Source organism: Protobothrops mucrosquamatus, unplaced genomic scaffold (assembly GCF_001527695.2).
Source record: "Protobothrops mucrosquamatus isolate PMUCROS unplaced genomic scaffold, P.Mucros_1.0 scaffold4104, whole genome shotgun sequence".
NCBI lineage: Eukaryota > Metazoa > Chordata > Lepidosauria > Squamata > Viperidae > Protobothrops > Protobothrops mucrosquamatus.
The window spans coordinates 41,322-58,342 of NW_015390033.1; the positions used below are offsets into that span (position 1 = coordinate 41,322).

At 41.1% G+C, this 17,021-nt stretch overlaps 1 protein-coding gene across 1 annotated transcript in view; it reads right to left on the bottom strand.

Annotated features, from left to right (window-relative positions):
* The window catches only part of SH2B2 (SH2B adaptor protein 2), a 38,987-nt gene extending 22,403 nt beyond the window's left edge, over window positions 1-16,584 (bottom strand). Inside the window, exons 1-3 of the mRNA XM_029286571.1 lie at window positions 16,321-16,584; window positions 15,727-16,260; window positions 4,204-4,305 (exon numbers count right to left, since the gene is read on the bottom strand). Coding sequence (XP_029142404.1) covers window positions 4,204-4,305; window positions 15,727-16,260; window positions 16,321-16,584 — 900 coding nt within the window. The remainder of the gene's footprint in view (window positions 1-4,203; window positions 4,306-15,726; window positions 16,261-16,320) is intronic.
* Between the last annotated feature and the right edge of the window lie 437 nt (window positions 16,585-17,021).

A 17,021-nucleotide genomic window follows, 5' to 3' on the forward strand; every position in this document is an offset into this window, starting at 1 on the left:
CCAACTTTTGATCCTGTAGCAAAAGTGATTTTTAATATAGTACCTCCTTTCCCTCTAGTCTGGTATAAAATCTATTACCAGCTCAATGCTGATAAGAGAACAGGTATAAAATCTGTTCTGAATGGTTCCTGACAATCATTGGATAACAGTAAAGAAGTATTCCAGTATTCCAGGGTTGCCACAAAGAAGAGGAGGTCAAACTATTTTCCAAAACACCAGAGGGCAGGACAAGAAACAATGGTTGGAAACTGATCAAAGAGAGAAACAACCTGGAATTAAGGAGAAACTTCCTAACAGTGGGGACAATTAACCGGTGGAACAACCTGCCTCTGGAAGTTGTGAATGCTCCATCAATGGAGGTTTTTAAGAAGAGACTGGAATGGTCTGAAATGGTATAGGTTCTCCTGCTTGAGCAGGGAGCTGGACTAGAAGTCCTCCAAGGTCCCTTCCTATCCCATCCCATCCCATCCCATCCCATCCCATCCCATCCCATCCCATCCTATGAAATGCAGAAAATAGGTAGAAAATTGTCTACCTATTTCCAAAACTTTGTTTTTCACTTCAGAAACTCTCAGTCTCTTTTCAAGAGTACAACAATTGTTTTGCTGGTTGGCCCAACCTTAGCTCAAATACAGAGTCACCTTATAGAGGAGATGGGTGGCATAAAAATGTAATAAACAAACAATATAATAAAATAACAATCACATTTCTATTCAGATTTTATTCAAAGTAACATAACTTATCCACGTTCATTGCAAAATGACATTGTGAGGGGGCTGAGTTATGAGGTAGGTTACTTATCCTGGATTATTCAATGAGCTTTATTGGATTTGAATCTGGGCTGTCTTTAACAACCACTGTATCTGCCACTTTTTATGCATAGAACAGTATTTCTCAACCTCAGCAACTCAAATGAAGTCTACACATCTTAAAATGGCTGAGATTGAGAAACACTGAGTCATAAGAGATGATAAAATAGCATGTACCATTTTGGATTGCAAATGGAAGAGCACTTGTGAAACCTCCCTGATGCTAGAAATTCTTTGCAAACAGAAAGGCAATTAGCAGGCAAAGAAGTATGTTAAATACATGTAGCGCTAACTTTTTTTTTTACAAGGTGCTTTTCTACAGACACTTAAGAGAGGATTTACAATTGTACCTGGAAATTTCAGCATAAATAATATATGGCTAATAGATACAGGCTGCAAAAATACAATCACCAGATGGCAAGAATGGTTATAGATACCTCTTTGCTTTCTTGCAATGGTCATTCAGATTTTTGCAGCCAGATATGGTGGCCAAAGCTAAGAGAAACTAGGAACTATCTATTAACATGTCCATTCAGCATTCTTCTCTTACAGACTAAATTTATCCATTCCTTTCTATTTTATAAACTTGCTGTATACATGGACAAAACAAAAGATATGAAAAATATTCAGTAGCAATGATGTCCTCAAGTTAATTAATGCATCAGCTCCAGAAGAACTTTTTGCTTGGATCAGTGTCAATGTTAATTAACACTGAGGGCTGAATTAACTGATACTGTTGTCCTTTACAACTCTGCAGAATTAAAAACAAATAAATTGCCAGCACAGGAACTGGCTGTGCAGTGAAATCAATGCCTCTTTTCCTACAGTTTGGCTTCCACTCGACTATTTCATTATAATAATACAAATAATTATTTAAACTATGTTATGTTTTACTTTGAATTTTAGCAGACTCAAATTAATTGATAAAAGGAGCACAGGAGGAAAGACTGACTTTTCAGACACCAAAGACTAGATAGGCTGGTAGGAATTAAGATTGATAGATGTGAAAGATGAAATAAAAATATAATAATTTCATTTTCTGCTAGATTAGCCTTTTCTAACCTAATGCACTCTAAATATGTTGCACAACAGTTCCCAAAATTCCTGGCTAGCAAGAAACATGGATTGGGAATTATGGAAAATAAAATTCCAACATATTTGGAGGGCACCAGCTTGGGGAAGGCTCTGCCTTTTATTCTATGAATTCCAGACAATTCAGACAGACAGCATAACATGTTTTTTTCAGAAGCTCCCAAAACAGAAAACGAAATTAAATCCAGTGCCCAGAAATTTCTAAAGACAAAGCAAACACCAAGGATCTTGCTCCTCACAAAAGCCCCTTTTATTCTCCCTGAATTGGAAACTGGAGCTTGGATAGAAGTTTGTTGATTTGTCAGAAAACTGCTCAGGCAGCAGCTAGGCCAGTTGCTATGGTAACAGCCAAGGCCACAGGGCATCCTTTCAGTCCCGTTAGTTCGGGGCTTATAAGGCAATGCTGCAATTTTAATGAAAAGGGAAAAGGAAAGCTCATTAAAATGCATAAACTAGAAGGGCGAGAGCTGGGCAAATGCTTGAAAACAGCTCTCCATTTCCTGTTTTTAAATTTAAGTAGTATTGTGATCTAGGTGTAGAGGCTCACAGCCTGAATACATCTCTCTCTCTTACACATACACACATACACAGAGAGGGGGGGAGAGGGAGGGAGGGAGGGAGAGGGAGAGGGAGGGAGGGAGGGAGAGAGAGGGGAGAGAGAGAGAGAGAGAGAGAGAGAGAGAGAGAGAGAGAGACTTTATTAATAAAAGCCAAGAGTCTTCTGGCAAGTTAGGATTAATAAATTTATCACAGCCTATATGCTTTTGGGGGGATACAGTCCACTTCATTCTAAGCAAATAAATAAAATAAAATAAATAAAATAAGTGTCCAGAAAAAAGGAAAAATCATCAGACTACATTACATTTGGGAGCCATCTATAATTTTTCCATATAGAAGCTTATGAACTTTGTGATGTATTCGGTAATTCCGTGCAAGTGCAAAAAAGTAAAGACAATACAAGTGACAAAGACAATCCAGAAACCTCAGAGTTCTTTCTAATCCTATGGTTGAGAAGCATAGGCGATTTTTTCTTTAGGGAGGGGGCTGAAGAGAAGTTCTTATAAGAAGGACATTCCTAGGTTAGATTTTTATGCTGAAAGTGGACTACAGTGCCTATATATATCCGTCTTCTGATACACACAGAGCACCCACTCTGAAGAAAACTACTTTTTTTCTCCTTCCATGGGAAAGAAACCTCTTCACAAAAGGAAAATTGAGGATATTCAAATGTACTTAAATATTCAACCTGAAATGCCAATTGCCAAGATCCATCCAGGGATCTGGATTTAGATTCTGCTGAATCATGGCTGATATGAAACAGTTGGGCAGAATTTCCAGAAACTAATGAGATCTTATAGACTCAAAACTAAACATTCTCCCATTTCTTCTTCTGTTTTGCAGCCCTTTGGTTTGGTGGAATTGCATATTCAGAACGTCCTTGACCTATGACCACAATTGGGACCAGAATTTCCCTGGCTAAGGAAATCTGTTGTTAAGTGAGTTTTGCCCAATCTTACAACCCTTTTTGCCATGGCTGTTAAGCGAATCACTGCAGTTGTTAAATGAATCACGTGGTCGTTAACCAAATCCAGCTTCCCCCATTGACTTTGCTTATTGGAAGCTGTCTGGGGTCACAAGTAGTGATCATGTGACCCTAGGATGCTGCAAATGTAATAAATACATGTCGGTTGCTAAGTACCCAAATTTTGATCATGTGACCACAGTGATACTGTGACAGTCGTAAAGGCAAGTTATAAGTCACTAGTTATAGGTCACATTTTTCAGTGCTATTGTAATTTTTAATGGTCACTAAATGAATGATTGTAAGTTGGGGGCTACCTATATTCAGACTCTGTCCAAATCTTGGTGGTTATCAATCCACTCTACAGGAAGATGAAAAGCCCACAACTGAAAATCAGCCACCGTAGCATTTCCTATGTGAATCACTTGATCTACAGCAGGGGTAGTCAACCTTGGCTCTTTTATGACTCGTGGACTTCAACTCCCAGAATTCCTGAGCCAGCCATGCTGAGGGCAAAGGGAGAGGTTTCCAAGCTGAGCCATGCTGTCTCAGGAATTCTGGGAGTTGAAGTCCACGAATCATAAAAGAGCCAAGGTTGACTACCCCTGATCTACAGCAACATTATTGCAGTTTATGAAGCTTTTGCACAATGTTTTAATCCCATCACACCCAAGTCAACCAGGATCTGCATGATGCTCTTAGTATTAATTTGTAGAATGTGTCATTTAGAATACATGGAACACACACATCCGGAATGTTTTTCAGGCCATGCTGCCTTACCTTCAGCACAAAGGTGTTATCCTTGTCTGGCATCTCCAATGGCATAGTTGTGCGCACTTCAATAATAGCTGAGAGAGGGATGCTGACCTTTGCTTTGGAAGCCTGAAAGGCCAAATGGATAGAAAGAGATTTAAAGAAAACCTAATGACAAAAACTAACATTTTGCTCCGAAGCATACCAAAGCAGTTAAAAAGAATGCAAATATCATACTAGCCTGTGCCATTATTCAAACACATCACTTCCCTTGTGCTTTTCAGTAATTCCAAATGCTTTTAATTAAAAACATGGTATCCAGTGGGAAATAGAAGTTAATAAATTTAATTTTCATATCTCTGCACCGTGTTGTATTATCAACTTCTTTATTTCAAAAATAAAAAGAATTTTGATGTGGATCAACAAAATGCAATAACTTTCCCTTTCTATTTTAATAATTAAAGCCAGGCAGGCTAAGTAAGAGTCAAAGAAAGCTAAAGCAAAAGGGTTTGATAAAAACAAAAAAGCCCGTTATAAATAAAGTGAACCTGACTGCTCAGATGGTACACTTCCCGGTAGAGTATACACACAAATGAATTCCATGTCAAGTTCTTTGAATAATATACTTTTAAAAACAAAACAAATGTAAACTGCAAGTCCGAGGCACAAAAGGTTGAAGAGATTGGAGCCAAAGAGCCTCAGAAGACACAAGCAATTCTTTTATTCTGGCAAACAGGGAGATTTTCTTAATGGGATGTCTCCAAAGAGGCAAAATATTTATCCGGTGTAAAAAGGAAGCAATATTGCCATGTTATTCAATATCATAGCAGTAAATTGTAGCCATTAATAATTGCTTATAACAGTTACAATTGCTCACTTAATTGTTTTTCTTTTCTCATGCCCAAAATAATTATGTTTCTTAATGCTGGAAATTGCCAGTTAAGTCAAATCAGCGTATCAGTTAACTAGGCCAGAGGTTAAGGCCTAAGGAAAAGGGGACAACATTCACTAAATGTTATTCCAGTTCAATAATTTCCACCCTTTTGTGCTTTTTAGCTTGAATGAGAAATTCCATAATCCATTATGGCAGAATTGGTGCAAGAACTCTGCAAGAACATGAAACTCTAAAATATACTAACATTTCTAAAATGTTGGAATTTTTCTCTGTTGTTCCTGTACATCAAGGCTTTTCAACCTTTTTACCCATTGTACCACTTTTAGGATATGGCAACATCCAAGTACCACCAGTCGCCTAGCAAGGTGTCAAAAACTTGATGACCCCCCCCCAAAAGGAAAAAAGTGATAAAGTACAGGTAGTCCTCGACTTACAACAGTTCGCTTGGTGACTGTTCGAAGTTACAACAGCACTGAAAAAAGTGTCCCCCAAGCCACAGCCGAGCAAGACAGCACCCGGCGGCGCTCTTCCTCCTGTCCAAGGTTTTCATTGTTGTGAGCATTTCTGTTGAGGATTGGCAGCGGGGGTGGGGTGGGGGGGTGTTTGGTTTTTATTCCCCCCCGTCTGCTGAGTAATTGCAGCAGGTTTTGGTCACTTCACATGACTCTGGGACACTGTGACCGTCATAAATATGAATCAGTTGCCAAGCATCTGAATATAAATCACAAGACCCTGGAGATAAGGCAACATTCCAGCCAATCGGCACTTCTTCTGGGCTCAGCAGAAGCACCAGGATCAGTGCTGCTTTCCAGCTGATTGGTGCTTCTTCAGGGCTCAGCAGAAGCACCAGGATCAGCGCTGAGTTCCAGCTGGAGCCTGGTGCTGATCCTGGCGCTTCCACTGAGCCCTGATAGCCCCGAAGAAGCACCAATCAGCTGGAAAGCAGCACTGATCCTGGCGCTTCCGCTGAGCCCTGACAGCCCTGCAGCTCCAGCCATCTCTCACTCAGGCTTGTGCGGTGCTGCCACCGGTTCAGCTCATTCCCCTCCCTTGCTACTTTTCTAGGATGGTTGCGTACCACCTGCCAGGTGCCAATGTACCACAGGTGGCACCCGTACCACTGGTTGAAAAGCCCTGCTATATATCATACCTCATGCTATTTCCCCATAGGAAGAATACAACACATCCCATTTCCCAGAAACAAGTGCAGGATCAGATCTTAATCTGGAAAGGAGTATGGAGGTAGGTGGCAGCTGCTAGGAAAACAAATTTAACCCAGGAAAACAGTGTGAAGAGAAACTCAAGATTGTCTCTCCTTGATACTCTTTTGTATGAGACAGAGGGGAGGGGAAACATGAACAGATTTCAAGATTCTGTTGTTTTTGCCTACATCAGTGTTTCTCAACCGTGGTGACTTGAAGATGTGCTGACTTCAACTCCCAGAATTCCCCAGCCAGCATTAATATCAACAAATAATGAACAGATTTCTAGTACTCCTTGTGATGTTAGTTTCTTATCATGGTCTACCTCAAAGGACTGATATAATCTGCGCTAGGTCTTAATCCTTGAGAGCTACTGTACTTTTTCTTTAAATATATTCAATGAGTACAATTTGACCATGTGTTTTAAACAGGGTCATGCTGTCTTCTTACTAGAGCTACTAGAGAAAAAGTCCCCACATCTTACAAGGCAGAGGTGAGAACTTTTTTGTGGGCAGGAATGATTTTATATTTGACATTGTGTTCAGGACCACAGTGTCCAGCTGTAATGTAATGATATCCCTTTAGTAGGCAAAGACAGGAACTGTTGCCTCCCAACTATTTTCGGTGAATTAACTCTAATGGAAGCTTAGTATACCTACTGTATTGATTTCCTAGCCAAAAGTGGCAGGAAATTGTGTGCCTTGAATAATAAAATGTAGAGATCAGTTGGCAAGGATACGGACAGTGCATCAGAAGAAAAGATTATATGTAATGACAGTTGCTTGTTAGGAAAGAATTTTTGATGGAGTAACTCAACTCCTCTGTGATGGTGCCTGTCAGGCACAAGAAATCAGGAACCAAGATAGAGCTCAAAAACACTACGGGTTTATTCCATGCTACCTATATCCAAGAATCTGGTGTAGTAATGGTCAAGTCAAGTTGGCGCCAGTAAAGTCAATGGACTTCAAGGAGGGGCTTGACTTACAGTAGTTTTCTTTGGGGAGGGTATAGGGACTCCAGACTGTTGATGCATTTGACCCTGCCCTCGGACTCCGCCTGGTCATCTACAGTGCCCCAGCTTTGGGATTCTCTCCTGAGAGAGAATAGAAATGACACTGACCTGCTAATCTTTGTGGGATCACTGATATTTATATATTCACCCATACATATTCAAAGCAACCTGAGCTTGGCTGTTTTCTTGTAGACGTATCATTACTCAAACTAGGTAAAACCTTCAGTGCTAATAGCCTGCACTAGCACTGATGATGTTACCTAGTTTGGGTAATGAAATGTCTGCAAGAAAACAACCAAGCTCAGAGAGGAACTACAAATATTCTCCTTTATTGATTTTCAAAGCAATTTCTTCCTCTTGTTCTGCTGGTTTTAAATTGTCAACTGATCGTTGACTTTATTCATGTTTACTACAGAATTCTCTAATATCCATGAAAATGCAGGGCAACGTAAGAACATATTTAAACAAGACTTATTTGCTAGGCCAAATTAAAAATTATCCTAAATCTGCCCGAAAAAAACACTCTTTCCAACTACAACTTGGCTTTCCTTGGGGAGTAAGGAAAGACTCAGAAGGGGAGGAATGGAAACAGGATCTCTCGCTTGTTTGGCGCCATAAAAGGAGTTCACCTGAATGGGATTTTCCATGCACTCTTGTCCGGTATGCTCACACTAGCAAATTCCCCTTGGCTCAATTTTCAGAGATCACCACAGCATGAGGAAGGCGCTCATGTAAGATTGTCAAGCACAGCATTTCTATCCACTCACCCAGACTGCAACCCTCAAACTGCTTACGGCCAAGGGTATGTTTTACACTCAGCTGCTCGGACAGCTGGCCTAGCAAGAGTCTTGCAAATCCAAAAAGGAAGCACACTTCACAGCTCAGTAGCATCAAAGCCCTCCAGTTGTAGGGTTGGTTCTTCCTCTACACCCACAGTTGACAAGTGCAGGGCAGAAAAGGAACAGAAACAACTCTGGGACATAGGAAATTCTTTCGATCAAGTCATGCTACCAAGTCAACATTTATTGTCTCCCTTTCACAGCTGCCCTTATAACACTTATGTAACTCAACATTCATTCTAAATCAACTGGCAATATGAGCCTTTCTTGACCTTGGAAACTGCTTGCATGCAACATTCTGTGTTTCACACTTGTTCATTTGCTTCTAAACAAGAAGCACAATGTGATGTGAGACAGTGGTTTATTGGCAGTAAAATTCTTGTAGATTCCCAAAACTCTAGATCAGTGGTGGCGAACCTATGGCACGTATGCCAGAGGCGGCACTCAGAGCCCTCTTTGTGGGCATGTGCGCTGTTGCCCCAGCCCCGCCTCCCCCATGGCCCCCTCCTCACCAGCAGCCCCCCGGAGGAGAGTTGCCCCCGGGCGTGGCCTGCACGGAGCAGCATAGCCAAGGACATGGCAGCCGGGCAGCAGGGACAAGATTCCACCCTTGCACCCCATCACGCGCAGATGATGCTGCCGGGTGCAGGCGGAGGGCGTGGCCGCCTTGGTGCTGCAGAGCCGCCTGGGTGATCTGCTGCGGTGAGCCATGGAGGCGGTGGGTGGCCCTGCGAGTGGGCAGGGTGAAGGGGCAGGGTGGGGCGGGGGCAGAGCGGGGCGGGTTTGGGACACTCAGTCTCTAAAAGGTTCACCATCACTGCTCTAGATATTCCCAAACCTTCCACTTAAGGTCCATAGTGGTCAAAGAGGGGTCAAAGAGACCATCTATGTCAAAACTGAACAGCCCTCTCTCAAAAGAGGGGGAGGGATATGACATCATCTATCTCCAGTCTACAACACAGTCCTTTCAACAGTTCCAAGAAGGCTCCACATCCATTTGCACTACTCAGGTGACCCTGAAGATACAGCTAAGCCTCCAGGTAGCTTTAATGGCTCACTAAAAGAATGAAAAACGAACAGCTGTCTGCAGAAATATAAATTTTTCCATTCCCCACCATCCAGTCAGAGCTGAAGAAGCTTCTTGGATGAGAAGTGAAATGTCTTCAAAAAAAACCAAAGTCCAATTGCCTCGTGAAAAAGCATTTTTGGGATACCACCAAAATAGGAAATTCAATATAACCAATAAAACCCAAGTGACAGCAATAATGACAAACTGGAAAAAACAATAGTAGCCAATAGACAACAACCATCCAGAATTAATATTAATAATAAGTGAAATCAGTACTAAGTACTGCAGTGTGGACTGTCCTACTGTGGATGCTACCCAACCAGGTTTTCCTTCCAGGATGAAAATATTTGTATATAGTTACAGAAAATCCAAAACAGTTCGCAGTAATCACAAAAACAGCATATAAACACAATGAGAAGGTAAAGCCAAAGAAAGATACTCTATTTTCATACAAGTTTTAGGAGGAAGCTGGGAAAGGCTAACTTAAAAATGCAGATTTTTAAAATACACTTTAATGAAGTCAGTGTTGAGGTGTGATATACCGCAGAACGAAAGCTGTTACACAGGCTGGGATCTATCACAAAATGTAGTGATCTACATTTCACTAAATAGCCATTTGTAGTTCTGGCATCAGGGCGCCCGGGGAAGGTCCTAGATTCCGGTGAGGCCGATTTAATCCAAGGCTTTTTAAAAATAATGCGATTCCTAATTGTTTAAAGCTCTACATACTAGACCCACATCATTAAGCTATCTAGTTAATAAGACTGGCAACCAGGGCAGAATTTTTTTTCACACAAATGCAATACATGTAGAGTAAGATGCTCCAGAAAACAACTTAGCCACAACATTCTGCACCAGTTGTACTTTTTGGCGCAGTCTCAAAAGCAGTACATTAAATAATTTGATCTTGAGGTTACCAGTGCAGGAATGGCCAAACTAACCATATCCATAAAAAGGCACTGCAGCCTACTTTGAAAGTAAGTGCTTGTGACCACAGGTGATCTGAGCACTCAATAACAATGATGGATCTTGAAGCACCTCCAAACTGAGGGCCTGTTTCTTTAAAAGCAGTGCAGTCTCATGCAGAGCAGGCAATTCCTCCAGTTCCTCAATCCAGATACACTACAGATAGTCCTTGACTTATGACCGTTCATTTAGTGACCGTTCAAAGTTACAATGGCACTGAAAAAGTGGCTTGTGACCATTTTTCACACTTACAACCGCTGTAGCATTTCCCCTGGTCACATGATCAAAATTCAGAGGCTTGGCAACTGGCATGTATGAACGACGGTTGCAGTGTCCAGGGTCCTATGATCCCCTTTTGTGAACTTCTGACAAGCAGAGTCAATGGGGAAGCCAGATTCATTTAACAACTATGTTACTAACTTATCAACTGCAGTGATTCATTTAACAATTGTGGCAAGAAAGGTTGTAAAATGGGTCAAAACTGACTTAACTGTCTCACTTAGCAACAGAAATTTTGGCCTAAATGTGGCCGTAAGTTGAGGACCATCTGTTCTGGGATTCAGCTTCAGCTTATTCACCATCATCCACTCTACTCCTATATTAGTTTAGGTAAGCCTCTCTTGCTTCAAATATTGGGTGGGCTTTATTGAGAATCATAATTTCTTTTGGGTTGAAATTTTGAATTCATACTGTGTTGTCCATGGCTTCTTTATTTATATTTTTTGTGGAGTGTGGAGTATTTATTAACAGGCTTTTAAATGATATAGTATATGGTATATTCAGTTGCCTTCATATACGCATTGAAAAATTTATCATGCTTATAAATCCCTTGCTTATTCATCTGACTTTTTTTGGGGGGGAAGGAAGATTCCCCTTCCAGTTTTATATACATATATTTAAAAAGTTTAACAAAAATATAGCAGAAAAAGAAGCATGGCAGTATTTTAATTCATTACTTTTTGTAATTCACTAGCTTAAGGTTCCCAGGAACCTTGCATCCCAATTTGCTTAGTATCAACATAAATTGCTAGAATATATTGTATTTTTTTTCCAAGTCTCAGAGCAATACTTGGAGGAAGGGAAAAGTGTTATATATGGTGTATAAAAGAGAACAAATATGAGAGATGCCACAAGCTGAAAAGTGAAGAATAAACAAGCTACTTCATCAATCACTTCCCAAGTCTTTAAAAAGAAACAATCCATTAAGAGGGGGGAGTATGTACATAAACATATTGCTATGCAAGAATATAATCACTCATGCCCCCGTCATCTCACAATTGAACTATTGTAATTTGCTGTATATGGGGATGTCCCTGAAGACCTTCTAGAAGTTGCAGCCTGGCTCAAAATACAGCAGCATGAGCAGTAATAGGAACTTCACACTATGGTTATTTGGCACCACAACTATGCAAGCTGCATTGGCTGCCAGTTAACTTCTGGGTGCAATTCAAAGTGCTGGTTCTTACCTATAAAACTCTTTATGGCAGGGGTCCTCAACCGTGGCAACTTTAAGACTTGTGGACTTCAACTCCCAGAATTCCTCAGCCAGCTTTGCTGGCTGAGGAATTCTGGGAGTTGAAGTCCACAAGTCTTAAAATTGCCAAGGTTGAGGACCCCTGCTTTATGGCATAGGGCTTGGTTATCTGAGGGATCATCTACCTCCAACTGTTTCTGCCCACCTGTATATTTGGATGGAGTCAGTACATCCCAGATCCTTCAACTGAGGTCTGTCATTCTATGGGACCAAGGAGCATGTATTTCCTGTCACTCTGGACCTGCCCTCTGGAACAGTATCATCCCAGAGATATAGATGGTGCCCAGTTTTCTGGGATTCCAGAAAACACTTAAGACCTGACTCTTTTCCGAGGTCTGGAATTAATGTACTTGTGGGGCCCCCTGTGATATTTTTATTGTTAAAGTTGTTTTTGGTCAGGGCTGTCACATTCTGTTTTATTTTTTATGCTTTTAGCTGTTTAAATGGTGTATTATGATTTTGTAAGCTGCCCAGAGGAAACTGGAGGGGACAGCCATAGCAAATTCAAGTTCATTCATAAACAAGGAATGCAAGGAAAGCAAACAACAAAATAAAAAAAAATTCAAAAGAAGCACCGCTGAAAGCCAGTTTGGTCTAGCGGTTAAGGCACCAGGCTAGAAACCAGGAGATTGTGAATTCTAGTCCTGCCTTAGTATGAGAGCCAGCTGGGTGTCTTTGTGTCAATTACTCTCCGGCAACCCAACCCAAATCACAGGGCTATTGTTGTGGGGAAAATAAAAGGAAGGAATATTGTGTGTGTTTTCTGCCTTGAGTTATTAATAAAAATAATTACAGGTGGGATATAAATAAATAAAAAATATGCGTAAATCTGGGAAATGGCTGGAATATTTTGCTTTCATCTACCCAGTAGCCACTGCGTAACGAAAAAGAGTCATATTCCACAGGAGAGTACTTGCTTTGCACATTTAGCTTAATGCTTCTACAATAAGGATTTCAAGTAGCAAAGCTTAAGAAAACTTCTGCTTTATACTGTACTTTGGAGTCCTACATGTATTGCAATAGATATCACTGGGCTGAATGCATCAAATAGTCTGTTCACAAATACATTATCTCAGGTTATTGTAACAAGTGGGAAAGTCCAGGTTTTACATGCAGAAGATCCCAGGTGGCCCCCACTAAATATGCCAATGGAAATTATTTAGCTCTGCAATGTTTGTAATTCACTTTTGCCAGAAATAGTCTGGAGAGCACCTAGTCAATACTGCGCCTGATTCAGTATATACAAGGAAGATGTATTTGAAAGTAATCAACAATTATTTAATCATCATAGGAATGAGTCAAGGGGAGCCCTGAGCTCATATATTCTCTAGTCTCCTTTCCTCCTTCCATGCCACTGCAAGGAGGTGACGGAACAATTTTGCTTGCAACTTAGGAATTTGCTTTGCTTCGTTTCATTTTGCTGTTGAGAGCTACAGTCATCTTTTCTGCCAACAGATAGCAGACTGTTTAATCTTTTCCAACCTGATGACCTCCAGATGGATTAGTACTACAGCCCCATAATTTCTAGCAAGCATGATCAAATGCTAATGGGAAATTCCAGAGGTTGTCTGGAAAGTACCTGGATGGAGAAGGCTTGGTATATACTGGAGTTTGTATGCTTTTCTGAAAAAAAACTAGCCTTATCAACCAGGTTAAGATTCGGATTCAACATTAAATTGCTAATAAGGGAGGCTATCCTATCTGAGCCATATATTTCAAACAAGCTATATAAAGGTAGTCCTCGACTTACAACAGTTACAAAGTTACAACGGCACTGAAAAATGTAACTTATGACCGTTTTTTCACAGTTACGATCTTTGCAACATCCCCTGATAATGTGATTAAAATTCAGATGCTTGGCAATTGGTTCATGTTTATGACCACTGCTGTGTCCCAAGGTCATGTGTTCACTTTTGTGACCTGACAAGCAAAGTCAAAGGGGAAGGCAAATTCACTTAACAACCATGTTACTAATTTAACAATTGCAGTGATTCACTTAAAACAACTATGGCAAGAAAGGTCATAAAATGGGGCAAAATTCATTTAAGAAATGAGTTACAACAACAGAAATGTTGGGCTCAATTGTGGTGGTAAGTCATGGACTACCTGTACAATTGTGGTGAAGAATGAGAATAAAGCAGATTCAGAACTGCTACAGAGAAACTGTGGGGGGAAAAATAACCACCCCTCCATTTTATCATGAAAGAAGTATTCAGCTATCATCCACGATCTGCACAAAGTGTCGCTCCCATGTAACGCCGCTGCTGCGCAAGCTGCACTGGCTGCCTGTGGCCTTCCGAGTGCGCTTCAAGGTGTTGATTATCATCTTTAAAGCGCACCATGGCATTGGACCTGGTTACCTCCGAGACCGCCTTCTGCCACAGATCACCTCCCACCGGCCGATACGCTCCCACAGAGAGGGCCTCCTCAGGGTGCCGTCAACCAGACAGTGTCAGCTGGTGACCCCCAGGGGGAAAGCCTTCTCTGTCGGAGCACCCACCCTCTGGAACGAGCTGCCCCCAGAGATCCGGGTGATTCCAGATCTCCCCTCCTTCCGCCGCGCCCTCAAGACTTGGTTATTTCAGCGGGCAGGACTGGCCTAGGGGTATTTTAAATTGGTTTTAACAAAAAATTTTAGTAGAAGCGGCCTAGTTAAATATTTATTTTTAATCACTTTTAAATTTTGTATTGTTTTGTATTATTGTTTTTAAACTGGCTGTAAGCCGCCCTGAGTCCTTCGGGAGAAGGGCGGGGTATAAATTTAATAAAACTAAACTAAAACTAAACTAAACATATGGCTCACAAAAAAGAAAAAAATCAACATTAATCATCTCATGAAGCTCAAGACCTCTCAGGTTGCACTCTGCACTATTTTTGAACATTGACATCTGGAAGAGCTGCACGCCAAAGCAGCTTGAGAAGGAAGCATCTGACACAGCGCTTGCTAATTTCACGGACAACAAACTGGAAGTTGCCAAGACTATATGGGGCTCCAAAAAGCAAAGTCTGGCACTATCTATCCCAGAATAGTCAAGCCATCCAAGAATCTTACAGGTGCTGAAATAATGAACAACTCAATTACGAGTACTCAGATGGAGATATAAGATATAGAGTTACTGAAATGGGAGTAGCTACCATATCATCTGACTCATATATCAGGACCTACTTAATTTTAAATACGGAAATAGCAAAACATTTCCCCACAACATATTTTTTTAAGTGTGGATGGAAGAAAAACAAGTAGAAAAGGTTGCCCACATGTTAATATTATATTACAACTCTTATTTTGTAATTTATACTTAACTTAGCTATATAATACAGGTAGTTCTCAACTTACAACCATTGGTTTAATGACAGCTTGAAGTTAAAACAGCTATGAAAAGAATGACTTGTGATTGGTTTCCACATTTACGACTGTTGCAACATCCCCATGGTCATGTGATCATAATTCAGACATTTAGCAACTGGGTAATATTTATCACGGTTGAAGTATCCTGGTGTCATGTTAAAGTTGTAAAGATTCACATTACTAAGTTAACAGCTGCAGTAATTCACTGTACAGGAAAGGTGATAAAATGGGGCAAAACTCACTTAACTGTTTTGCTTAGCAATGGAAAATTTGGGCTCGGTTGTGGTTGTAAGTCAAGGACTACCTATATTAGATGTTGGGATGCTTCGAAAAGTTATCCAAAGTGATAAATGATTCGGAACATGTCCCCCAGTTGTCGAGCCAGAGTCTCTAAGGTCATAAATGTCATGTTAACAGTACATGTCACATCTGTATAACCATAATGTGAGATTCTTTGCCATCGTTTTCAATTTAGGTATGAACAAGTCCTACAAATGCTGAAACAGTGATTTATATTCCTGCAAACACCAGATAAAAGGAACAACACCTGAATTTCACTTGTAAATGGAAGCTGAGTTTGAATCTCCAACGTTTCTGTGCCTTTTAATCTGCAGGCTTCTCTATGGCTACCAGCAAACAAATGAATTACTAGGGAAAACTGCATGCAAAATGAAGTCTGGTTACCTTAGGAGGAACGTAGAACTCTAGAAGGAACCTTTCCCCCTCTATCTTTACTGCTTTCCTTAGCAGCAAACGGCATTTTTGCCACTGAGAGCTACCCACACAGTTTGTGTCATCAGCAACCATGTAGCGAAGGGTTCCCTCTCTCTGAATGTCCACTAAATCCACTTTAGAAGATTGCCCCTTTGAAAGCCAGAGTTTGTGGGTCCATTTCTCTCTGGATTCGCTGTGTTCTTTGCTACCAGGAGGACAATGTTCCCGCTCAGACTGTTTGCTTTGCATGGCTTCCGCGCCTGGCTCTGGAGAAGACCGCCGATGCCACATCTCCTTCATGCCATCCACCACGCACAAGCTCATGTTCCTCAGAGAAAAACCTTTCTTGAATTTTGTCTTAGAAGAACTGTGCACGGAGACATCTTCTGAGCTTCGGGACTGGCCATAGGAGGAGACTTTTCTTGCCTGAGCCTGTTGGGTTTGGCTTAAGTACCTGCTGGAGGTGAGCGTGTGGTCCATGCTGTCTAGAGACTCCACGGAAGTCTGCTCTTTCCTTGGCAAGAGATCCCGTCCATAAGGCATGTGGCAGTTCTGAAGGCCCACAAATGGGACAATGTTATATTTCGTAGGGGAATTGGACACAAACACCCTGTTGACTTCCAGGCTGAAGATGTCCAAGAAATTTGCTGCAAAATGATGAGAGAAGGAAGTCTCAGCTCCAGGGGTGTCGTAGTGGGGATTTTCCTTCAGGAACTGGCAGAATTTCTGAGCAAAGTCCACTGCAGCAGCCTGGGCATGGAGCTCACAGAATTCCCGCCAGTCAGGAAGCTGGGAGGGAGGTTCTTGACAAAGAGCATCACCATTCATGACTGTTCCATTCCACCTACAATCAAGAGAAAGATGGTGAGAGAGAGAGAGAGAGAGAGAAGCTCTAACTACCTACCTGTTCTCAAATACAGTTAGTCCTTGACTTACAACCATTTCTTTAGTGACCATTTAAAATTAAAACAGCACTGAGAAAGTGACTTATGACTGGTTTTCACACTTATGACTGTTGCAGCATCCTCACGGTCACATGATTAAAATTTGGGTGCTTGGCAACTGGCATTTACGAGGGCAATTCAGAAATAAACCTCCATTTGGTTATCAATGACAGATACTCGCAGATACAGATCTTTTATTGTGCACATTAGAAAAACTACAACATTACATTACTTTTCAACATAATTGCCATTCAAATTGAGGTACTTGTCATAATGTCTTACAAGGTTTGAAATTCCTTAATAGTAGTCGCTCAGCGCCAA